Here is a 19,741-nt window from a genome sequence, read left to right as displayed (position 1 = left end):
AAAAAGTAGAACAAGATTAAACTTCACGCATATCAACTTCATTTTCAGTTTGATACTGATACTGATGCAAACTCACCTCAAGAACATGGAACAGTGCCTCACATGCTGGTCCAAGCTTTTTGGGTGGGGGCATTGGAGAAGGGAACATTGAAGGAAGTGCCTTGAACAAAGCAATGGCATGTCCTGCTGAAAAACAATATGGACACATCAACTGCATTGTCTTTCTTGCTGTTAGGCAATTTGACTGTGACATTAAGTATTGTGCAATTGTGTAACTGAAAAGTCAACATAAAAGGCAAAAAAGGTAGTGTAATCATGGAAAAACTGTATCAGTGAGCGACAGCGTATGTTTGTTTATGTGTTTAGTGTGTATATCCCTGAAACAATATGCATTTTTAGTAAAATAAGAGTAAAATAAAAGCTTTTGCTGTTATTGGACAAGCAAACTTAAAGTTTGGCTGGATAGTGTGGCAACAGCAGTCGGGGTGAATCTACAATATTCTCGACACTGTCGCTGCAGGGATATAAAAAGCACTTGTCCGTTGCACAAGTGAAAAACAAGACTGTAAGGGTCATATGTATACATGAAAAGGTGTTAGTGGTGTTTAAAACCTCTAGTGACCACCACATCTTAGAAACTTTTTGGTATTCTAAAGTCTTGGTGGATGATGAAGATAATCAATAATACTACATTAAAAAAAATATTATTAACATCAGTCTAGGTGTGTCTAAAAATATGTGCTGAGGGTAGGTGTCTTTATAATTTACATGACATTTACCTTGTAAGAGTGACACAGTTGCCTCATCTAATGTCTCCATCTCACAATGAAAAAGCAATCTGCAAGTTACAGTAAACGGGAAAAGAGTTCATGTCATTAAAAAGCAAACAAACAAACAACTAAAATAACAACAAACATAAATATGACGGAAATTATTTTGTCCATTGCTGAGACTCACAACCAACTGGCTAATGTTAACCTTCCTTATCATATCAAATCCCCTTCGCGCCATGCGACTTGAGGCAGTCCTTAATGTTAGCTAGGTTTAACAGATACAATTACTGAACACCAAAGGAAAACGCATGATATTAATGTCAGTTGACCTGGTATAAGCTACAGACAGTTTATTTACATGAGACTAATTAGCTACAGTCGTTGTACACACCCCATCAGCGAGGCAGCTAGCTAGCAAAACGGGTTTTGCAGTTAGCGAGCTAGCTTAACAAAGTTAAATCAGCTAACAGTTCATTAAGTTATTCTGTCAACTTGTTATATTTGGAGCGCCCCTCCATACATCCCCTATGCCTTTCTAATTTGACTGGCAATTCTCTTGGTTAGCTGATGTTTAACTACATCGAATTTCTACCTTACCTTGCTTGGTCGCTGCCCCACCTTGGCTCTCTGGTGAACTGATGCGATAAGGTCCGCTAGCCACAACTGCTAATATTGGCACGTGGAAAGGTCCATGGTGAGGCGTTATGATGTAGCAGGTCAACATATGTGAACAATTTAAGAACATTTTATTTTTTTATGTTTTTTTGGCCAATATTTAAAAATTAAAAACAAAAAAAAATTGTATATAGACATCTCTTCCTTAAAGAGACCAGATAAAAGTCTGTGTGATAATAATTAAAAGAGATGAAAATTTAAGCGTCTGTTTTTGCCTGAATGTACCTGCTGGGGAAATGTTAACCACAGCTGATGCTTGAAATTAGATGTTTTTTTCTTGAGTTACTAGTACTTTAAATAAGACTTTAGTGGATGTTTACAGACGTGCCTTGTATCTAGTCAAAAATAACTCTAACAAAGACAAAAATGCTTATCAAGACAAGGCAAGTGACATTTACTTGAATTAAGTCAAATGATCTTCCTTAGAAAGCACTAGATAATCAATTTATACTTAAAACAAGTTCAAGTAGATTTTCTAATCTAAATATAAGATTATTACACTTGGTCAGATCTGCAGTTTTTGCAGTGAAGTCTTCCGAGAGACGTCCATCTCGGGCCTAAAGTCTTCCGAGAGACGTCCATCTCGGGCCTAAAGTCTTCCGAGACACGTCCATCTCGGGCCTAAAGTCTTCCGAGAGACGTCCATCTCGGGCCTAAAGTCTTCCGAGAGACGTCCATCTTGGGCCTTTAGTCTTCTGAGAAACCTCCATCTTGGGCCTTTTCAGACGTGTGTTGGAAAGAGGCCAAGCACCAAACCAAGATGCTCATGTTTGCTCCACTTTGGACCTGAAACTCTCAAAATCACAAATGCAGTATTTGTGCCAGCAACACAGATAAGCAAGTCCAAGCCCCAGCTTAGGAGTTTCTCCTCACATCGCTGACATATTTCCTCCTGCCGGCCATTATTGTATCGACCATTGCACTCTGAGGCTTTCATCTGGTCCACAGCGGACCTCAGCTGTGGGAGACTCTGGCCCCGATAGCAGGTGCTTGGCGCCGTCACCTTCCCATCCCGGGCCCGGCATTCCAGACCTGTCCACATCGGGACCCCCGCATGCTCTGTGTCCAGCCGCACCATCTGGAGCGGCTCATCCCTCCTGCGCTTTGGTCAAGCACTAAACCATCCACAACACTCTGGGCCTTTCATCGCTAACGATGTACGAGCGCAGCAGCTTTGATTCAACACAGAGCAACAGTGTGTTATCATCAGCCTCGCACCTCCCGCTCTGTGATGCCGAACACGCCGCACATGGCTGCACGATAACGCTAAATTGTGTGCTAATGCTAATATGCTAACAACTTGCTGAACCAGAGACAAAGCAAACCGAAAATGCACAAACCCACAATTAAAAAAGAAAATGATAAGAGTGACACGGTGGTCTCTTGAAAAGCTGCTCCTTTTTATTGTCTCTACCTTTTTTAAAAAATGGGGGGGGGGGGGGGGGCACGGGGTGTACCACAGCATTTCTTTCACTTTCCTAACTGATGAAACACATCGGACAGCAATAAATGATCATCATTTCCAGAAGAATGAGAGGATATGAATGATTAATATCTCATGGCATGATGCGCTTTGGCTACACGCTACGCTAGCAAGGACTCTGCTGTCCCCCCCCCACCCCTCCTTGACGGCGGCCCTCCTTCAAGGTTTGGGAAAACAAAAAAAAAGTAGCAGCAGCAAAAAAAAAAAAAAAAAAGAGACAGAAATGGGATGATTCCCTTTCCAGCAGTGATGGCTTCTGGGTCGTGGGGATCACGTTACAGCGTCAGCATCCTTTTTGCTGCTGAGACGATACTGAAACCAATCCCAGTGTGAGGTATCAACCGACATGAGCAGCTAATGTTATTATTTTCTATTACACGTGGCTTGGATCCAGCAGGATGGGAAAGGGTGATTTTTTGGGGGGTAACCATTGTTAGCAGATTAGCATGTGATGATGTCCACTAGGTGGCGCTATCCTGAACTAAACAAAAAAAGTCCATCCTTCATGAGTCAAGTGTAAGAATATGTAAATTGCCGCTAATCCAGGCCAATCCAGTGGTTCCGTAGATCATTTTTGAAACTTTGCTGACTCTTCTTTTTTTAGTCTGCGTTCACACTTGCGCTTTGCTACTCTGATCCGGAACAAAATGTGAAAAAGATACTTGGCGCGTACTTTCTTGCTGATTTTTTAGCATCCCAGAACGAAAGCCCTGGCTTTTAGCTCGATGTCCAGTGCCCCCACCTCTCGTGTTTGGAGCCCAGTGCGTGTGCAGGGGCGGACCAGACCAGGTATTGGGCGGGCCTTCTGGAATACTACTAAGAATACTATTGCTCAGTGTGAATAACCTGACAGCTTCTTACATGTCTTCTGGGTGGCTCGCCACTCTATTTGAGAAGCACTGATAGAGTAAGTTAGCAGCTTTTGTAACAGAATCCGCCAGGTTAAATACCTAGCTTCATTTGATATTAGCCACCAAATGCTTGTAAAATATACTTTTCAAGAGCGGCATCTGTTTGGGTTGTACTAGCGGAGCAAACACACCACATTCCTTTCAAAGTAAGCGAACATGACAAGTGTGAACGCAATGGTTTTTTTTTTGGACAATCTGGTAAAATTGTTGCTAAGTTGCTCGAAATGATCGGAGTTAGCAATCAAAGGCACCCTAAACGTCCTCCCTCCTACAAGCAGGTGATTGCGTGTATGAAGATGATAAATGATAAATCATACATCATATCGATAGGATAAGACTCACATTGAAAGACAGTAGGCTACTATGTGACATGTAGTACAATAAATATACAGTACACAGATGTCTGTCTTAACTTCTTGGCAAAAAAAGTATTTACACAAAAAGTGCAGCCAAGCCAAAAGTCCTCCCGGCAACAGCACTCACAGTGTCCGTCCTTGCAGGGGGCGGGGCGGGGGGCGGGGGGTTGAGTGTCCAGCACTTTGGATTTGATGAAAGTCGGAGAAGGACTACCAAGGATATCAGGAATTATTATTATAATAAAATAACATCACCAACCCGTCCTCCTCCGAGCTCCACTTCACAGAAGTGAAGAGTTTTGTGTCCGTGGTTTGGCTTCCTTTCCGAAGAACCTCGCCGTCGGCGCTCCCGTCCAGGTGGGTCTTCAGTGGCCCTGGCAGGTCTTGCAGCACATCTGACGGAAGTAGGCCCGACTGCAGAACTTGAACTTGAGCACCAACGGGCAGTAGGCCACCTTGTTGACGTCTTTGCACTCTGCATGCACACAAGATAGCAGGACTTACTCCCAAAGTACTCTGTACGGACGTCAAATACGAGCCGGAAGCAGACTACTCTAATTGATTCATATTCAGCGGATACTAGTTTCATAATTGGTTTCCATATGGAATGTTGTCTCCCGCATGTCACCGAGGAGTCAAACGTTGGTGTAAACTAAGTTACCACTTCCACACAAAATAGGAGGAGAACTCATTCATTCATTCATTTTCTACTATTATCCTCACGAGGGTCGCGGGGGGACCCGGGGAGCCTATCCCAGCTGTCTTCGGGCGAGAGGCGGGGAACACCCTGGACTGGTGGCCAGCCAATCACAGGGCACATATAGACAAACAACCATTCACACTCACATTCATACCTATGGACAATTTGGAGTCGCCGATTAACCTAGCATGTTTTTTTTGGAATGTGGGAAGAAACCGGAGTACCCGGAGAAAACCCACGCATGCACGGGGAGAACATGCAAACTCCACACAGAGATGGCCGAGGGTGGGATTGAACCCTGGTCTCCTTGCTGTGAGGACTGCGTGCTAACCACTCTCCTGCCGTGCCGCCCTTTTCTCAATCATTCCCTCTTTATCTTCCCACCTAATGTGCAGCCCCGTGTTCCAAACCCTCTTGGAGGAGTCAAACGTTGGTGTAAACTAACTCACTCACCATTTGTGTAACTGCTGCATAACCTGCCATGGGGCCAAATGCCATCTCACCAGGATTTTTTTTTAATTCTTTTGCAGCAGAATTATTTTCTATAAAGTCTATTTATCTTCATATTGGTGGCTGTCTGGAACGGGATTCACTGAGTTGACGTAATTTCCTTTTCATAGGTTTCAGTTTTTCAGTTGTTTCAAAGGACGTCGAGAGCGGGGGGTCCCTGGTGAAACGCTGCCATGTGAGTGAGGGGGTGTGCTGGCTTTTGTGCTGGATCCTTTCTATGTCATTGCTGGACTCCATCACTGAGTTGATGAGAAAAGTGGAGGCTAAAAATACTTTGGAGGATGATGGCCTGATGCTGTGACTCACATGTAATTGTGATACCTCCCTCGGGGAACACAGCAACTCTACTTGGACGCCAAGGTGAAGCCTGAAAAAAAAAGATCTTGGCCCGCTTTGCTCGCTGGGCTCGCTGCCACGGCTCTCACACACACACACACACACACACACACACACACACACACACACACACACACACACACACACACACATAAAGCTCACAATGCGGGCTGGAAGGCGCAGAGGCAGCCATCTAAATGTCTTATCGTGATCTGAGTGTCTTCCCTTATTAGGCTCTGGCCCCCGCCCAGGCCGGGCCAAATCAAACGAGACGTTGCCTCACTGCCGTTCGTAAAGCAACAATTAGCCTCGGGCTAATCCCATTAGAGCCGCTCACGTTTTTCGTGCTAGCTCAGCTCAGGGTGCGTGAGCACGGTCATCCATCATGGGCGAATGGATACGGAGCCTCCACAGTGATGGTGGTGGTGGGGATAGGACGGGTGAACACATGGAGGACTTGTCAATCACGCGCCGACAACATGCAAACCCGACTTCCATGCTTGTTTCTTACCGTCGCCGTTGGAGACGGGCGTGGCGTCGCACTTGCTCTCGCACTGCTGCATGGCGGCGGGTCGGAGGGTCTCGGCGCACTCATTGGAAGGCTGCCCCGTGTAGGACAGACACTGAACCGTCCTCATCTGCTGTCCCAGTCCACACTGCGCCGAGCACTGCAACCACAAAGATCAGATCACTCATTTAGTCTTCCGCCGTGGACTTCCTGTTTTCATACCTTTAGTCAAGACGCTGCATGATATGCTGCATCGCTACGTCACAGGTAATGCTAATGTTCATAATCATTTTACCGCTTATCCTCACGAGGGTCACGGGGGGTGCTGGAGCCTATCCCAGCTGTCTTCGGGCGAGAGGCGGGGTACACCCTGGACTGGTGGCCAGCCAATCACAGGGCACATATAGACAAACAACCATTCACACCCACATTCATACCTATGGACAATTTGGAGTGGCCAATTAACCTAGCATGTTTTTGGAATGTGGGAGGAAACCGGAGTACCCGGAGAAAACCCACGCATGCATGGGGAGAACATGCAAACTCCACACAGAGATGACCAAGGGTGGGGAAAGACAAAATAAGAAGCCAAAAAGTTACCACTTCCACACAAAATAGGAGGAGAACTCATTCATTCATTCATTTTCTACCGCTTATCCTCACGAGAGTCGCGGGGGGACCCGGGGAGCCTATCCCAGCTGTCTTCGGGCGAGAGGCGGGGTAGACCCCGGACTGGTGGCCAGCCAATCACAGGGCACATACAGACAAACAACCATTCACACTCACATTCATACCTATGGACAATTTGGAGTCGCCGATTAACCTAGCATGTTTTTGGAATGTGGGAGGAAACCGGAGTACCCGGAGAAAACCCATGCATGCACGGGGAGAACATGCAAACTCCACACAGAGATGGCCGAGGGTGGAATTGAACCCTGGTCTCCTAGCTGTGAGGTCTGCGCACTAACCACTCGACCACCGCGACAAATGTAAGGACGTTGGTACTGATAGCCGAAGACGTAAAAGCCAACGCACGTCTTGTTTTATGGTGGCTGCCAGGACGTCCATGATCACACTCCAATCCAAACTCCATGCATAAAAAAAATCAGCTAAGCAACAACATTATCATCATTCAAACACTTTTTGTGCTTGTTGGAGATGTTGGAGAAATGATGATCAACACTACAAGACATGGTTTGCCTGTCAAGGTCACTTTGAGTTTAAGAATTACCGCTGCTTGGTCTTCTTCTAAACGTCTTTCCTGGAAGTGTCAGAGAGGCCTGCTCTCATCTACTGATAAACTTCAAACAGCCTGGGGGCTGGGGGAGGGGGGGGGGGTATTACTGCCACTGATCACACTCTCCAGGCCTGCATGCACACACACACACACACACACACACACACTCGCAATCCCACATGAACATCCCAGGCCTGCTGGTATGTCATCCAGGTGTAAATGATATCAGGCATCCAGCAACACATGGGAGATATGTGAACGATATGTGAAAAGATATCTGGTTATGTATGTTGTGTCTGTTGAGCACTCAGACGTAAGCGAGCGCAGCCCGACCCGTCCGCCTGCCAGCAGCACAATCCAAGGCACACACAGAAAATCCTCCAAGCCCACAATCAGCCGAGATGCAGAAGGTGGAGAAGATGACAAATATAGAAGCCCACACAGAAACGTCCAGGGTGGATCTTACCTGCCCCCATTCGCCCGCCATCCAACGTGGAGGAGGACAGCGACCCAAGCTGCAGCGGATTCGCACCGGCGGCTTATTGTGGCTCGGACAGTGGGCGGGCGGGAAGGTTTTAGTCAGGTCGCTGCTTTTGCACAAGGCGATGCGGTGCTTGAAGCCCGGCCCGCATTTTGGCGTGCACTAAAACCAAACAGGAAGCGAGTCAGAATTGGAGGTGGAACCAGGACCTAGGCTAGGACTGACGACGCTGGCTTACCTCGGACCAGTCCAGCGTGATCCACTTGGGTGGGCAGGACTGGTTGTTGCAGGCCTCCTGTTCTACGGGTCTGTGGGTCAGACAGTGGGTGTCTTCCAGCGTCTCTTCCTCTGCGGGACCGAGCTTCCGGACGCAGAGCACCGTTCTCGTTCTTATCCCGCCATCGCATGTCTTAGCGCACTCCGTCCAGTCTCCAATGAACCACCTGAGGAGGAGGGGGGGGGGGACAACTTGAGTTGCAAGAACCAGCTTCATGTCAGCTAAAGTCACCAGGATCGTGGAGCAGATTTGGGAGGATTTGCAGCTTGTGTAGTTTGGAAGCTGACATGCTCGGCTTCAGTTGGACAAGGAAAGTTGGAGTCGGAATTCCGCTGGTGTCCAATAAAAACATCTTTCCTACATTTCTGAGGTTTTTTTCAATCAGAAAAACTGGATTTGTCTTCATTTGAGACATGGGAGAAGAATTGAGCAGGTTAGGTGGATGCATGTCAGGATGTTCATTGGACTGCGATGATGAACTACGCCGCACGCGGCGGCTTCGCCAAACATCACACCTTTTCTCACCTGGAAAACAACTGGAGGAACTTTTGAAATACAGTCGCGTTCGCCTCTCACCGCTTCACGCTAGCACGGTTTTTCATTCATAAATCATCTGGCTTTGTGGATACAGCCCATTCCAAGTCATTCCAGACAAATACAAGGAATTCCTACACATGATGTGTAGTATTATACACTGGTCACTAGGTGGCACTATGTTGGCTGAGGCGGGTTCTGTTGTTAAGAACTAATTAACTAGCCGCCATGAAGTCGTCCCGCTTAGGGAAACCTGGCTTGACCTCAGCGGCGCTGGCGTGACGCACCATGATAGGGTTCATAGTTCTAGGCTCGCAATAAAAAACATCTTTCAGTGTCTGACCCGTGCTTGTTCTGACATCATCCCGTACGCGTTAACAAGCTGTTCAAACATCTGGCCGTGCCTGTAAAAGCTTCTCCAACAATCTGTGTGTTTGTTTATGTGTGAGCTCCTCAGACGGCGCAAGAAAACAAGACACGGCGAGTGAATCCAGATGAGGAATAAAGTGTCCTAATTGAAGAGCGTGTGTGTGTGTGTGTGTGTGTGTGTGCATTTGGCCGCCATGTCGCCTTGCACCTGCACACGTGTAGGCCTCCCCCCGCCGCCAAACGCCGCCAAGAGAATCAAACACAGGTGGTCGCTCCACACAGCTTATTGCTGGCACGAGACAAGCACGGAAAATAGTCTTCATATGAAGAAATAAATCACTTTGCTTTATTATTTTCCTTTTTCGTGAGCAAATGGAGCTGATATCTTTTCTGGGAGGTTTTTAAGTTACGCTAACTAAGCTAGTGAGTGTAATGTTAGCACTTTAGCATCACATAGCTATGCTAATGTCCTGTTACAGTGTGTGGAGACCAGGTTAGCATAAAAGCTACACACACGAATTAAGCGTTGTGTTCGCCATACTGGGACCACTGAGAGTTGGAACCTTTCACTTTTGTTCTAAAAGTGTGGAACGAGCACGACGCCGACATTGCCGTTACGTACTCTGGCGGGCACGGTTCGGCGTTGCAGTCTCGCTGCTTCTCAGGAGGTTTGCCTTCAGTGTCACAGTAGCTGTTTTGGACTAGCGAGTTGTCATCGAGCCTCTTGCACACCACTTCCTGCTTCTGGGAGCCTGAGGACACAATACAATTATACATATAAGTAAGTCACAGTTGATGCACTACACTGCTGATGGTACTGCTCAGTCTGGACTCTGATTAATCGACATGCTCATTTACTCTTCATAGCTGGTCCATGTGTTCCTACGTAATAATAATATTCCTTTCTTTTTCTTACTTTAGCGGTTAGCTTAGCGGTTAGCATGGCTTCTCTGTCCGTTCCTGCTTCCTCGCTGGAGGTGAAGAGGCGAGAATTAGTAACTATGAGGAGCAATTTTGCAACGTGGATGGGTATATTTTATCTGCGCTAGCTAGCCAGTTCTGTCAGGACGCTACGTAACAATGATGGCGTGTAGCAGGATGTTAGGGTGAGAGAATTCAAAGCTATCGTAGAATGTGGTCTATATGCCAGCCGTAGGATGTTTGCCTGCGCTGGTTAATAAAGAGTGGCGCTTGCTCCATCCAGACGAGAGCATTCCTGCTTCTTTGGCACGTGGCGTTACCTCAGCCGCTTTGGCTGCTAACGTCTGGCACATGCCGTTGGTACGGACTTAGCTAGCGGTAATGAGATGTACGAGTGTCAAGTGGTGTCAAACGACTGCCGCCGAGTTGTCGTTTCACACAATCTTACAGACGCATAATGTGGATCCGTGCACGCTTCCCGAGTACACACTTCTACGTTCATTTCACGCTTGGAAATCCTTTGCATCCTCGGAGAGCCGTGGAGGAGCTCGGGTTACACGACACCCTAGAAGGTTTGGTGTAGTCATTCTTGAGGTTTGGCGGCCGTCATGGGGTTGTGTGTTTGACGTTTGTAGGACGCCAGCTGCTCATTCACAGAAAGCAGCAAACGTGGTGCTTGGGGTAGACGCTCCAGAAGAAGCATCCACCCGAGCACAAAAGAAGCATGGCAGGTCCTCGGGGCATCTCGGGACCTACCTCCGGCACACGTAGCTGAGCACTCGGACCAGGGCTGGTGGTACCAGGAGAAGCCCACCTCATTGTCACCACTGCCCGTACGCTGGATGGGCACGTTGAACCTGTAGTGGATCCCCTGGTTCTGTTCCTGGAGTAGGATCTGCAGACGGTCATGTGAAGAATTAGCATACATTCAAAAACCATCTTGCTAAATAGTCAAGCTCTACACTGTGGCTGCTAATTGTATTTTTAGCATCTTCTATCTGATCGGATTTTTATCATCTCCTACCACTGCTAACTGTATTTTTACATATTTTATCTCTGCTAAATCAAATCGCAAAAAACTAAACCAAGTAATCCATGCAATGAAATGCTATCCTGGATTAGTACTTGATAATCCAAGTGACAGTAGAGAAAGTGTTGTTACCATGACAACCAGGTTCTCCGTGGTGGCCCCGAGAGCTTCTAAATACTCGGGTTCGTCGGAGGGTCTCTTATAGTGGAAGGCGGTGCCGGCGATGTCGAACTTCCTCGGCCAGTCGATGGTCCACGCGCCGTTGATGTAATAATCGTCCCCCTCGGATTTCAAAGCTGCGCCATCACAGGAAAACGAAAAAAAAAAGAGGAAAAAAAACAAAAAAGGCTGAAAACGAGAAGCAGATGTGCACGGTAGCCTGAGCAGGCAACGGCAGGTGGAGACAATCATTGGCCTCCTCCATCTTCATCCCGCCTGTCCTCACTCTCTCTCTCACACACACACACACACACAAACGTATATATATGTTGTATGAGGACGCTCACGTGCGGCGACATGTACGTGCATCACATTTTGGAAGGGAGGCCAAACGCTTCAGGTGAAATCCCCGACTAATATGGTAAATGGCGTCCTGTCTGGTTGTCAAAACAAAGCTTGGTCTCCAAGCACAACACGCGTGTAAAATATCCACCGTCTCCACGCCAGAACCAGAGGCCACACCGTCCAAACGCTGTTCTCAGATTCCCTTACGCATGTTTACTACGCCAACATAACAGCTTGGACACATACGTTTTGTTGTTTACATGATGTAGGTTGTTGTGTTGTTTGTTTATCGTCATGTAAACAATCAACAACATCAAATCTTCCAAAGCGCCAACATAAAATAAGTTACCAATGTAATTCTTGGAGATGGTGACCTCTCGGATCTGGATGTGAACGGAGCCTTTGGGGATGTGAACCACCTCCATGTAGCCTGCAGGAGACGTGAGAGAACTATGAAGTCTTTGGCGTGCAGACGTATAGAATAAAAGGCCAAATGGTCCAAAAAAGGACAACAGGCACACACAGTATTCATAGATGCCGGGCTGGACCCCCCCCCCCCCCATAGAAGGACAAAGAACGCAACGTCATATTGTATGTGAGCTTCAAAGCGCTTCACCTCCTCGTGGCAGAGACTCGTTGAAGAGACCCTCGGTGGCCTCGCAGGTGCTGCCGTCGCCTCCGCACACACGACACCGATCCTCCTTGGCGTCCGACGCCAGCACGTTGTCACAACCCACATGCTAAAAGCGATAGACACACAGAAGTCGCTTCCTTATTTGGAATGGTAACATTCTCACATACAGTTACACTATGAAACGCACACTTTATTTATATATGGGAAAAAATTAGGACATCCCTGAGTGTTGTAATTTGAAAAAGCCCCCTTGCTATGGAAGACATGCTAGCTTATGCAAATATACCTTGGTAAACCTCTCTCCCTGGCACCTTAAGAGTGGCACTGGACATCGAGTCCACCTGGGACCTCACTCCTTGGCACCTAAAGGGCACTGGATATCGAGTACCTTGGCAAACCTCACTCCCTGGCACCTTAAGAGTGGCGTTAGACATCGAGTATGTTGGTAAACCTCACTCCATGGCACCTTAAGAGTGGCACTGGACATCAAGTCCACCTGGCACCTCACTCCTTGGCACCTAAAGGGCACTGGATATTGAGTATCTTGGCAAACCTCACTCCCTGGCACCTTAACGGCACCGGACATCGAGTGCCTTTGTAAACTTCACTCCCTGACACCTTAAGAGTGGCGTTAGACATCGAGTACCTTGGGAGACCTCACTCCATGGCACCTTAAGAGTGGCGTTAGACATCGAGTATGTTGGTAAACCTCACTCCATGGCACCTTAAGAGTGGCGTTAGAAATCGAGTACCTTGGTAAACCTCACTTCATGGCACCTTAAGAGTGGCGTTAGACATCAAGTACGTTGGTAAACCTCACTCCCTGACACCTTAAGAGTGGCGTTAGACATCGAGTACCTTGGTAAAGCTCACTCCCTGACACCTTAAGAGTGGCGTTAGACATCGAGTACCTTGGGAGACCTCACTCCATGGCACCTTAAGAGTGGCGTTAAGACATCGAGTACGTTGGTAAACCTCACTCCATGACACCTTAAGAGTGGCGTTAGACATCGAGTACGTTGGTAAACTTCACTCCCTGACACCTTAAGAGTGGCGTTAGATATCGAGTACCTTGGTAAACTTCATTCCATGGCACCTTAAGAGTGGTGTTAGACATGGAGTATCTTGGTAAACCTCACTCCCTGACACCTTGAGAGTGGCGTTAGACATCGAGTACCTTGGTAAACCTCACTCCCTGACACCTTAAGAGTGGCGTGAGACATCAAGTACGTTGGTAAACCTCACTCCATGACACCTTAAGAGTGGCGTGAGACATCAAGTACGTTGGTAAACCTCACTCCATGACACCTTAAGAGTGGCGTTAAGACATCGAGTACGTTGGTAAACCTCACTCCATGACACCTTAAGAGTGGCGTTAGACATCGAGTACGTTGGTAAACTTCACTCCCTGACACCTTAAGAGCGGCGTTAGATATCGAGTACCTTGGTAAACTTCATTCCATGGCACCTTAAGAGTGGCGTTAGACATGGAGTACGTTGGTAAACCTCACTCCATGGCACCTTAAGAGTGGCGTTAGACATCGAGTACGTTGGTAAACGTCACTCCCTGACACCTTAAGAGTGGCGTTAGACATCGAGTAGGTTGGTTAACTTCACTCCATGGCACCTTAAGAGCGGCGCTGGACGTTGAGTAACTTGGTATGAGTTTCATTGACCCCATCTGACTTGTCTTTGCTTAATAAGCTGGAGGGGGGTTCTGGTTCCACCAGAGTCTGCTCCAGCCTCCAAAAGTGTAGCACTGTGAGCTCCATGACAGCTCCATGGAAAAGGTACTGAAAAGGGTCATGTATTTAAGTATGCTTTCCAATGGAAACACCATCAAATGCAATCACATTGATTGGACTAAGTCTGGCCCGTTTGGACGCCCTTGTCCCTTTGAGACGTGATCATAAGTCTGGCCCATTTGGACACCCTTGTCCCCTTGACACGGGATCACATTCCGGTGTCTAATGAGTCAAGAAGTGCGCCAGCTCACCTTGCACTCGCCGTTGATGCAAATGTCCAAGGAGTCTGCCTGACAGCGGGTACCATCGATGACAGCCGGGGTACGCTCGGTGTAGAAGTTGTAGCCCTCTGCCAGGCAGTTGAGGGCACACGGCTTGACGCCACCTGGGTTCGAACGGAAGCCTTTGTTCAGTCACAACTTTGCTGGCGTAGCGCTACAAAAAGGTAAGCTTTCAGGGAGCCAGTGCTGAAATGAGAAGAACTTACCGCCAGTGTAAGGCTTCCAGTTGTAGTATTTCCCACGGAACGGCATGCTGTCAAAGTCGCCGCACTGCTTCTCTCGAAAATCACGAGATCCCGAAGGACAGGCCTGCGACAAACAGATCATGTTGCTTTGCTGGTAGGGAAGGGGTGGGGCAGGAACTGACCTGCTGGCGCTTCTAATCTGACCTGACTTGACCTGACGCTACCTGGTCTCGAAATAACCCAAACAGGATTTGACTGCAGTCATCGAGGCGTCGTCACCTGGCTTGACTTGGGACTAACCACACCCGCTGATGATGGGCAGTGAGTTTACTCAATGACGCTTTACAATTTCAGTACATTTAATGTACGCACTGCTGACTGATGGCTTGCTTTTAAGATGTGTAGTGAAGCCTTTTTATGTTTATCTCGCAGGGGCGAGTCAAGGTGGTATTATGTCTGGGAGGAAGGCGTTTTGTTTTTTTTTTTTTTTAAAGCAGTGACATTAAAAGTGAGTGTGTCTTCTCTCAAAGAAGCTCCATAGGGAACCTCTCATTATTAGCTGACATAAAGTCGTGTGTCTGTTTTTAGATTGTTTTGCTCTCCTCCTGAGTGCCTGACCGTCCAACCTGGCTGGGGCCAAACTATTTCAATTTTCACCCCATGAAAAAAGCGAGAAAAAAGCATAAAGGGCCACCGAGAAATAGCTGAAGCTGTGTTCTGGACACACAGCCATGTTAAATATTTATTCAAAGCATGGCTCCAAAGCCTTGGCCTGGTGCTTTTCATGCAGTAAAGTGTGAAGCTGTCGTGGAGGCACGCTCCAAGGAAGTGTCACAGACAATATGTTCATAGGCCCGCGTTGAATCACTGCCTGGACGTTTTCAATCAGGCCTTCCAAGCGAGACAGCACGTCACTATGAGGGCCTAGCTGCTCGACGACCTTCACCAGACCAAGCGTCTGCTCGCTGCACAAAGCCAAGCAAAGAAGTAGAGAACTCACGGCGGTGTTACAGGATCTGTAGCGCTTCCTCTCGCCGAGACAATACTTCCCTCCTCCGGAAGGCCTAAAGGACGCAAGGACACAGGAATGAGCGGCGACATCACTTCACATGCATGGCGCCACGTAAATGTGGCCGATTTGACAGCAAAACCTGATGTGTGTGCCTGTGGGCGGCTCCAATGGAATAAACACCCTCATGAAAAGTCACCCATCAATTATATAAAGGCAGACAGCCATTCCTCTTGCTTCATATTCATCCTCATTCATCATCTTCACCCAGACACTTTTATGCTGCAACTTTGTGGGAACACTTTGGGGAAGACCCCGGTCTGTTCCCAGCCCACAAAGCAAGGTCATTGAAGGCATGCTAGGATGAGTTTGGTGAAGAAGAAACAGCATCGCTGAGCCCTGACATGACAAATGGACCAACATTCATGCCAAGTCTGGACTTGGCTGCTGTCACATTTCTTCTCTGCCTCACATTTTATTGACAGAGTGCACATGCACAGCACTCGGACAGTTTCACTGCAGACAGGGCCCCCTACTGGCCTGGCATGCATACGACAGTGTTTCCAGTCATCCAGGCATGATTCATTCATTCATTCATTTTCTACCGCTTATCCTCACGATGGTCGCAGGGGGTGCTGGAGCCTATCCCAGCTGTCTTCGGGCGAGAGAAGCGGGGTACACCCTGGACTGGTGGCCAGTCAATCACAGGGCACATATAGACAAACAACCAATCACACTCACATTCATACCTATGGACAATTTGGAGTGGCCAATTAACCTAGCATGTTTTTGGAATGTGGGAGGAAACCGGAGTACCCGGAGAAAACGCATGCACGGGAAGAACATGCAAACTCCACACAGAGATGGCCGAAGGTGGAATTGAACTCGGGTCTCCTAGCTGTGAGGCCTGTGCACTAACCACTCGTACGCCGTGCAGCCCTGAATTTGACCAGTCAATTGTCAGTCAATGATGTGGCCATACATTCATCCATCCATTTTCTATGCCGCTTATCCTCACTAGGGTGGTGGGGGTGTGCTGGAGCCTATCCCAGCTGACTGGTGGCCAGCCAATCACAGGGCACATATAGACAAACAACCATTCACACTCACATTCATACCTATGGACAATTTGGAGTGGCCAATTAACCTAGCATGTTTTTGGAACGTGGGAGGAAAACGGAGTACCCGGGGAAAACCCACGCATGCACGGGAAGAACGTGCAAACTCCACTCCGAGGGTGGCATTGAACTCGGGTCTCCTAGCTGTGAGGTCTGCGCGATAACCACTCGACCTCCGTGCAGCCCTCCAGGGATGATATGACATGAAAATGTCAGAGCATCAAACTGTATTGAGGACAGACACAAGTTTTTTTATTAGCTATATTGTCTGGCCACAGGCGGCACGGCGGTCGAGTGGTTAGCCTACAGACCTCACAGCTAGGAGGACCAGGGTTCGATTCCACCCTCGGCCATCTCTGTGTGGAGTTTGCATGTTCTCCCCGTGCATGCGTGGGTTTTCTCCGGGTACTCCGGTTTCCTCCCACATTCCAAAAACATGCTAGGTTAATTAGTGACTCCAAATTGTCCATAGGTATGAATGTGAGTGTGAATGGTTGTTTGTCTATATGTGCCCTGTGATTGGCTGGCGACCCTTGTGAGGAAAAAGCTGTAGAAAATGAATGAATGAATGAATGAATGTCTGGCCACTTCCTGAATGTGTCCCAATACTTTTGCCCCACACTCACTACACACTCAAACGTGCACACACCTGTGGGAGGCACGTGGACGCGTGTGTTGGCTTACTTTGCCTACTTACGCTGGGCTGTCACAGTGCCTCACGGAGGAGGAGACGCCACCCCCGCACGTCCTGCTGCACTCCCCCCACGCCGACCAGGGACCCCAGCCGCCGTCCACGCTCTGGGGCCAGGTCCCGAAGGTCACGCACTCGCCCTGGTAGCACCACTGGGAGCAGGAAGAGGGTGGCGGCGGTGAGAAAGGAGGCGAGTGAGCCAAAGACACCATAAGCTGCAAGTTATTACACACTGGGACAACAGCAGCGTCACTTTTACTGTTTTCCAGCAGTCACGGCCAAGCTGTAAATTAGCGCTGGCTGAAATGTAGACTATACAGCACCTGACTGATGACTTTTTGCTTTAGGAACACTTGCGCTATCCTTCTTTTCCCCCTTTTTTTTTTTAAACACTCTAATTCCTGATCACGTTATTATTCACCCCCGTTATTTCATTTGTCCTCACTTACGTCCCCGCCTCATTTTCCATTCTGTCCTTCTCCTCCTTGTAGGGCTTTAATGTCCGAGGCTTTGCATGACTCAGCTCACTCCCATCCTTTTCATCCTTATGTGTTTCCCACCAGGGAATAGATCCCTTTTCTTTGCTTTTCCCTCAGAGCCACCTGAATGTAGCACTAAGCCCGTCAGGATGAACGCATTTACAACTCCCACTTGAGCACCCGATGAAGACCTTATCTTACTTCCACGTCCGTCTTATTCCACTTATCCCAGAGGAGCCCAGACCTCCCTTTCTCCTGCCACTTCGTCGCACTTTTCCCGGCTGGTTACTCCGACTCGCTAGTCATGATAGCTATACTCGCTACTCATACTAGCCAACCTACTTCCCAGCTAACAAAGTAGACTTTGTACACTTCAGTCTTGGTCTTTTATCTGACAGGAAGACATGTTGATTTTCTGTAAACACAGCCTGCTGCTTGGGGAGGGTGTTAAGATGCTCAGCCTGTTGGGAGATTGGAGTCCGGGCGGGGAGGGGAGTGGGGGTGGATCAGGGCAGGCTTTTGTTGGACTAAGTGTGTCAGTAGGTTAAGAACGACTGGCGGTTTCAAGGTGAGGACGACGTGGGGCCGGTGTCGTCTTTCTGTCGCTTTGTCATTCAAGTACTAAAGTGTCTTCTTGAAACGAGATTATGCTGCAGAGGCATGGGGGGGGGGCATTATACAACAACCTCCAGGAAGGTGAGAGCGCACTGAGAGCGCACAGACACACAAGAAGCTCAGTTCACTAGGTCATTTTTTGTCTCTCTCTCTACCCCCATCCCACCCCACCCGATCCCCCCGTTGGCCAGGCCTCTCTTCATTACACGGCGGGTGAGAAACGGCTGACAGTCATGTTCCTTTGAAGCCGGGCCGGCGACTCTCCTAAAACTGCTCCAAAAGCCGTTCCAAAAGCCCCCCTGGCTCAACCTGGGGCCCCCTGTGTTGTCCAGGACCCTGTCCGCGGGCCCCGACCCTCAAAGGCTCCACTGAGCTAATGCTAATCGCCACTGACAGCTCGTGACACTCTCCCATTCTTCCCTTTTAGACCTCGGACCATCCCACCACAATGGCCGCCGTAATCCGCGTTAAAACTGTCTCTCCCTAACCTGGCTGCCATCGACAGCATGCTGATGACCTAAAGCCTCTGTGTGTCCGTGCGTGTGTGCCAGAGTGGGAATAGTACCCCCGCATCTAGTCTGGAGCCAGTACCAGAAGCTAACAGAATTGCTAGCTTTCACCGAGTTCAGTATCTTGCCCAAGTATACTTCAACAGGATTGAACCAGCAACCGTCTTGTTGGGACACAACCACTCTACCACCTGACCGGTGACACCACATACATGTAAAAATAGAAATAAAGTATCTATGTTGTCATTTCCCTCTATTTGGAGCACGGAGCCATGCGCGTGGTGTTTGTAGATATCCATCTCTCAGCTTTCTACAGCTGCCAAAGTACACTGCAGGGTTACACAAGTTCCACTTTGGCAAAAAGTCCAAGTCCAACACGTGTATAAGTGCTTCCAGTGAGAGCGGAGAAGCCAGCGAACATATTAGCTGTGACAAAGCTTAGCCGTGTTGCCAGGTTTGGGAAATGTTGGACATTTGGCAAAGAGGCGACTTACCCCTTTCTCGATGCTGCCGGTCTGGCACAGCGTTCCCTCGGCGGCGGGGATACTGTTGGTGACACAGCGGTTGCTTTTGCTAAGGCACCAGAGCTCTCTACACACTTCCTAGGAAAGAAGGCAAAAGCAAATTGGTCAGAATAAATTCATACGGCTGACTCGTGGCATGATTTACCAGCAGCACGACCACAAAATAAAGATGAAAAAGAAGCGGGCCAATAAATCCAATCACAGTCCGCTTGAGGAGATTGCAAGCCGCCATATGCTTTGGATCACCGGAGACGGCAGAAGGTCATCGGGTGTCTCGGTGTCCTCGTATGAGAAATGACGAGTCAGCTGGATCAACAGCATGACTAACGTTTGCTCAGCTTGCGGC

General features: G+C 48.3%; 1 protein-coding gene across 2 annotated transcripts in view; it reads right to left on the bottom strand.

Annotated features, from left to right (window-relative positions):
- Positions 1 to 2,847: 2,847 nt before the first annotated feature.
- adamts6 (ADAM metallopeptidase with thrombospondin type 1 motif, 6) overlaps positions 2,848 to 19,741 on the bottom strand; it is a 38,759-nt gene continuing 21,865 nt past the window's right edge. For both annotated transcript variants that reach the window (XM_058064948.1, XM_058064949.1), the window contains exons 12-25: positions 19,366 to 19,473; positions 17,275 to 17,420; positions 15,451 to 15,514; positions 14,472 to 14,574; positions 14,236 to 14,369; positions 12,222 to 12,345; positions 11,955 to 12,035; positions 11,234 to 11,397; positions 10,828 to 10,966; positions 9,773 to 9,902; positions 8,209 to 8,413; positions 7,956 to 8,132; positions 6,256 to 6,412; positions 2,848 to 4,673 (exon numbers count right to left, since the gene is read on the bottom strand). In XM_058064948.1, the coding sequence (XP_057920931.1) occupies positions 4,564 to 4,673; positions 6,256 to 6,412; positions 7,956 to 8,132; positions 8,209 to 8,413; positions 9,773 to 9,902; positions 10,828 to 10,966; positions 11,234 to 11,397; positions 11,955 to 12,035; positions 12,222 to 12,345; positions 14,236 to 14,369; positions 14,472 to 14,574; positions 15,451 to 15,514; positions 17,275 to 17,420; positions 19,366 to 19,473 (1,842 nt within the window). In that variant the 3' untranslated portion in view covers positions 2,848 to 4,563. The remainder of the gene's footprint in view (positions 4,674 to 6,255; positions 6,413 to 7,955; positions 8,133 to 8,208; positions 8,414 to 9,772; positions 9,903 to 10,827; positions 10,967 to 11,233; positions 11,398 to 11,954; positions 12,036 to 12,221; positions 12,346 to 14,235; positions 14,370 to 14,471; positions 14,575 to 15,450; positions 15,515 to 17,274; positions 17,421 to 19,365; positions 19,474 to 19,741) is intronic.

The sequence above is a fragment of the Doryrhamphus excisus genome, chromosome 2 (genome assembly GCF_030265055.1).
Source record: "Doryrhamphus excisus isolate RoL2022-K1 chromosome 2, RoL_Dexc_1.0, whole genome shotgun sequence".
In the NCBI taxonomy this organism is placed as follows: domain Eukaryota; kingdom Metazoa; phylum Chordata; class Actinopteri; order Syngnathiformes; family Syngnathidae; genus Doryrhamphus; species Doryrhamphus excisus.
This window is presented reverse-complemented; position numbering and strand designations above follow the sequence as displayed.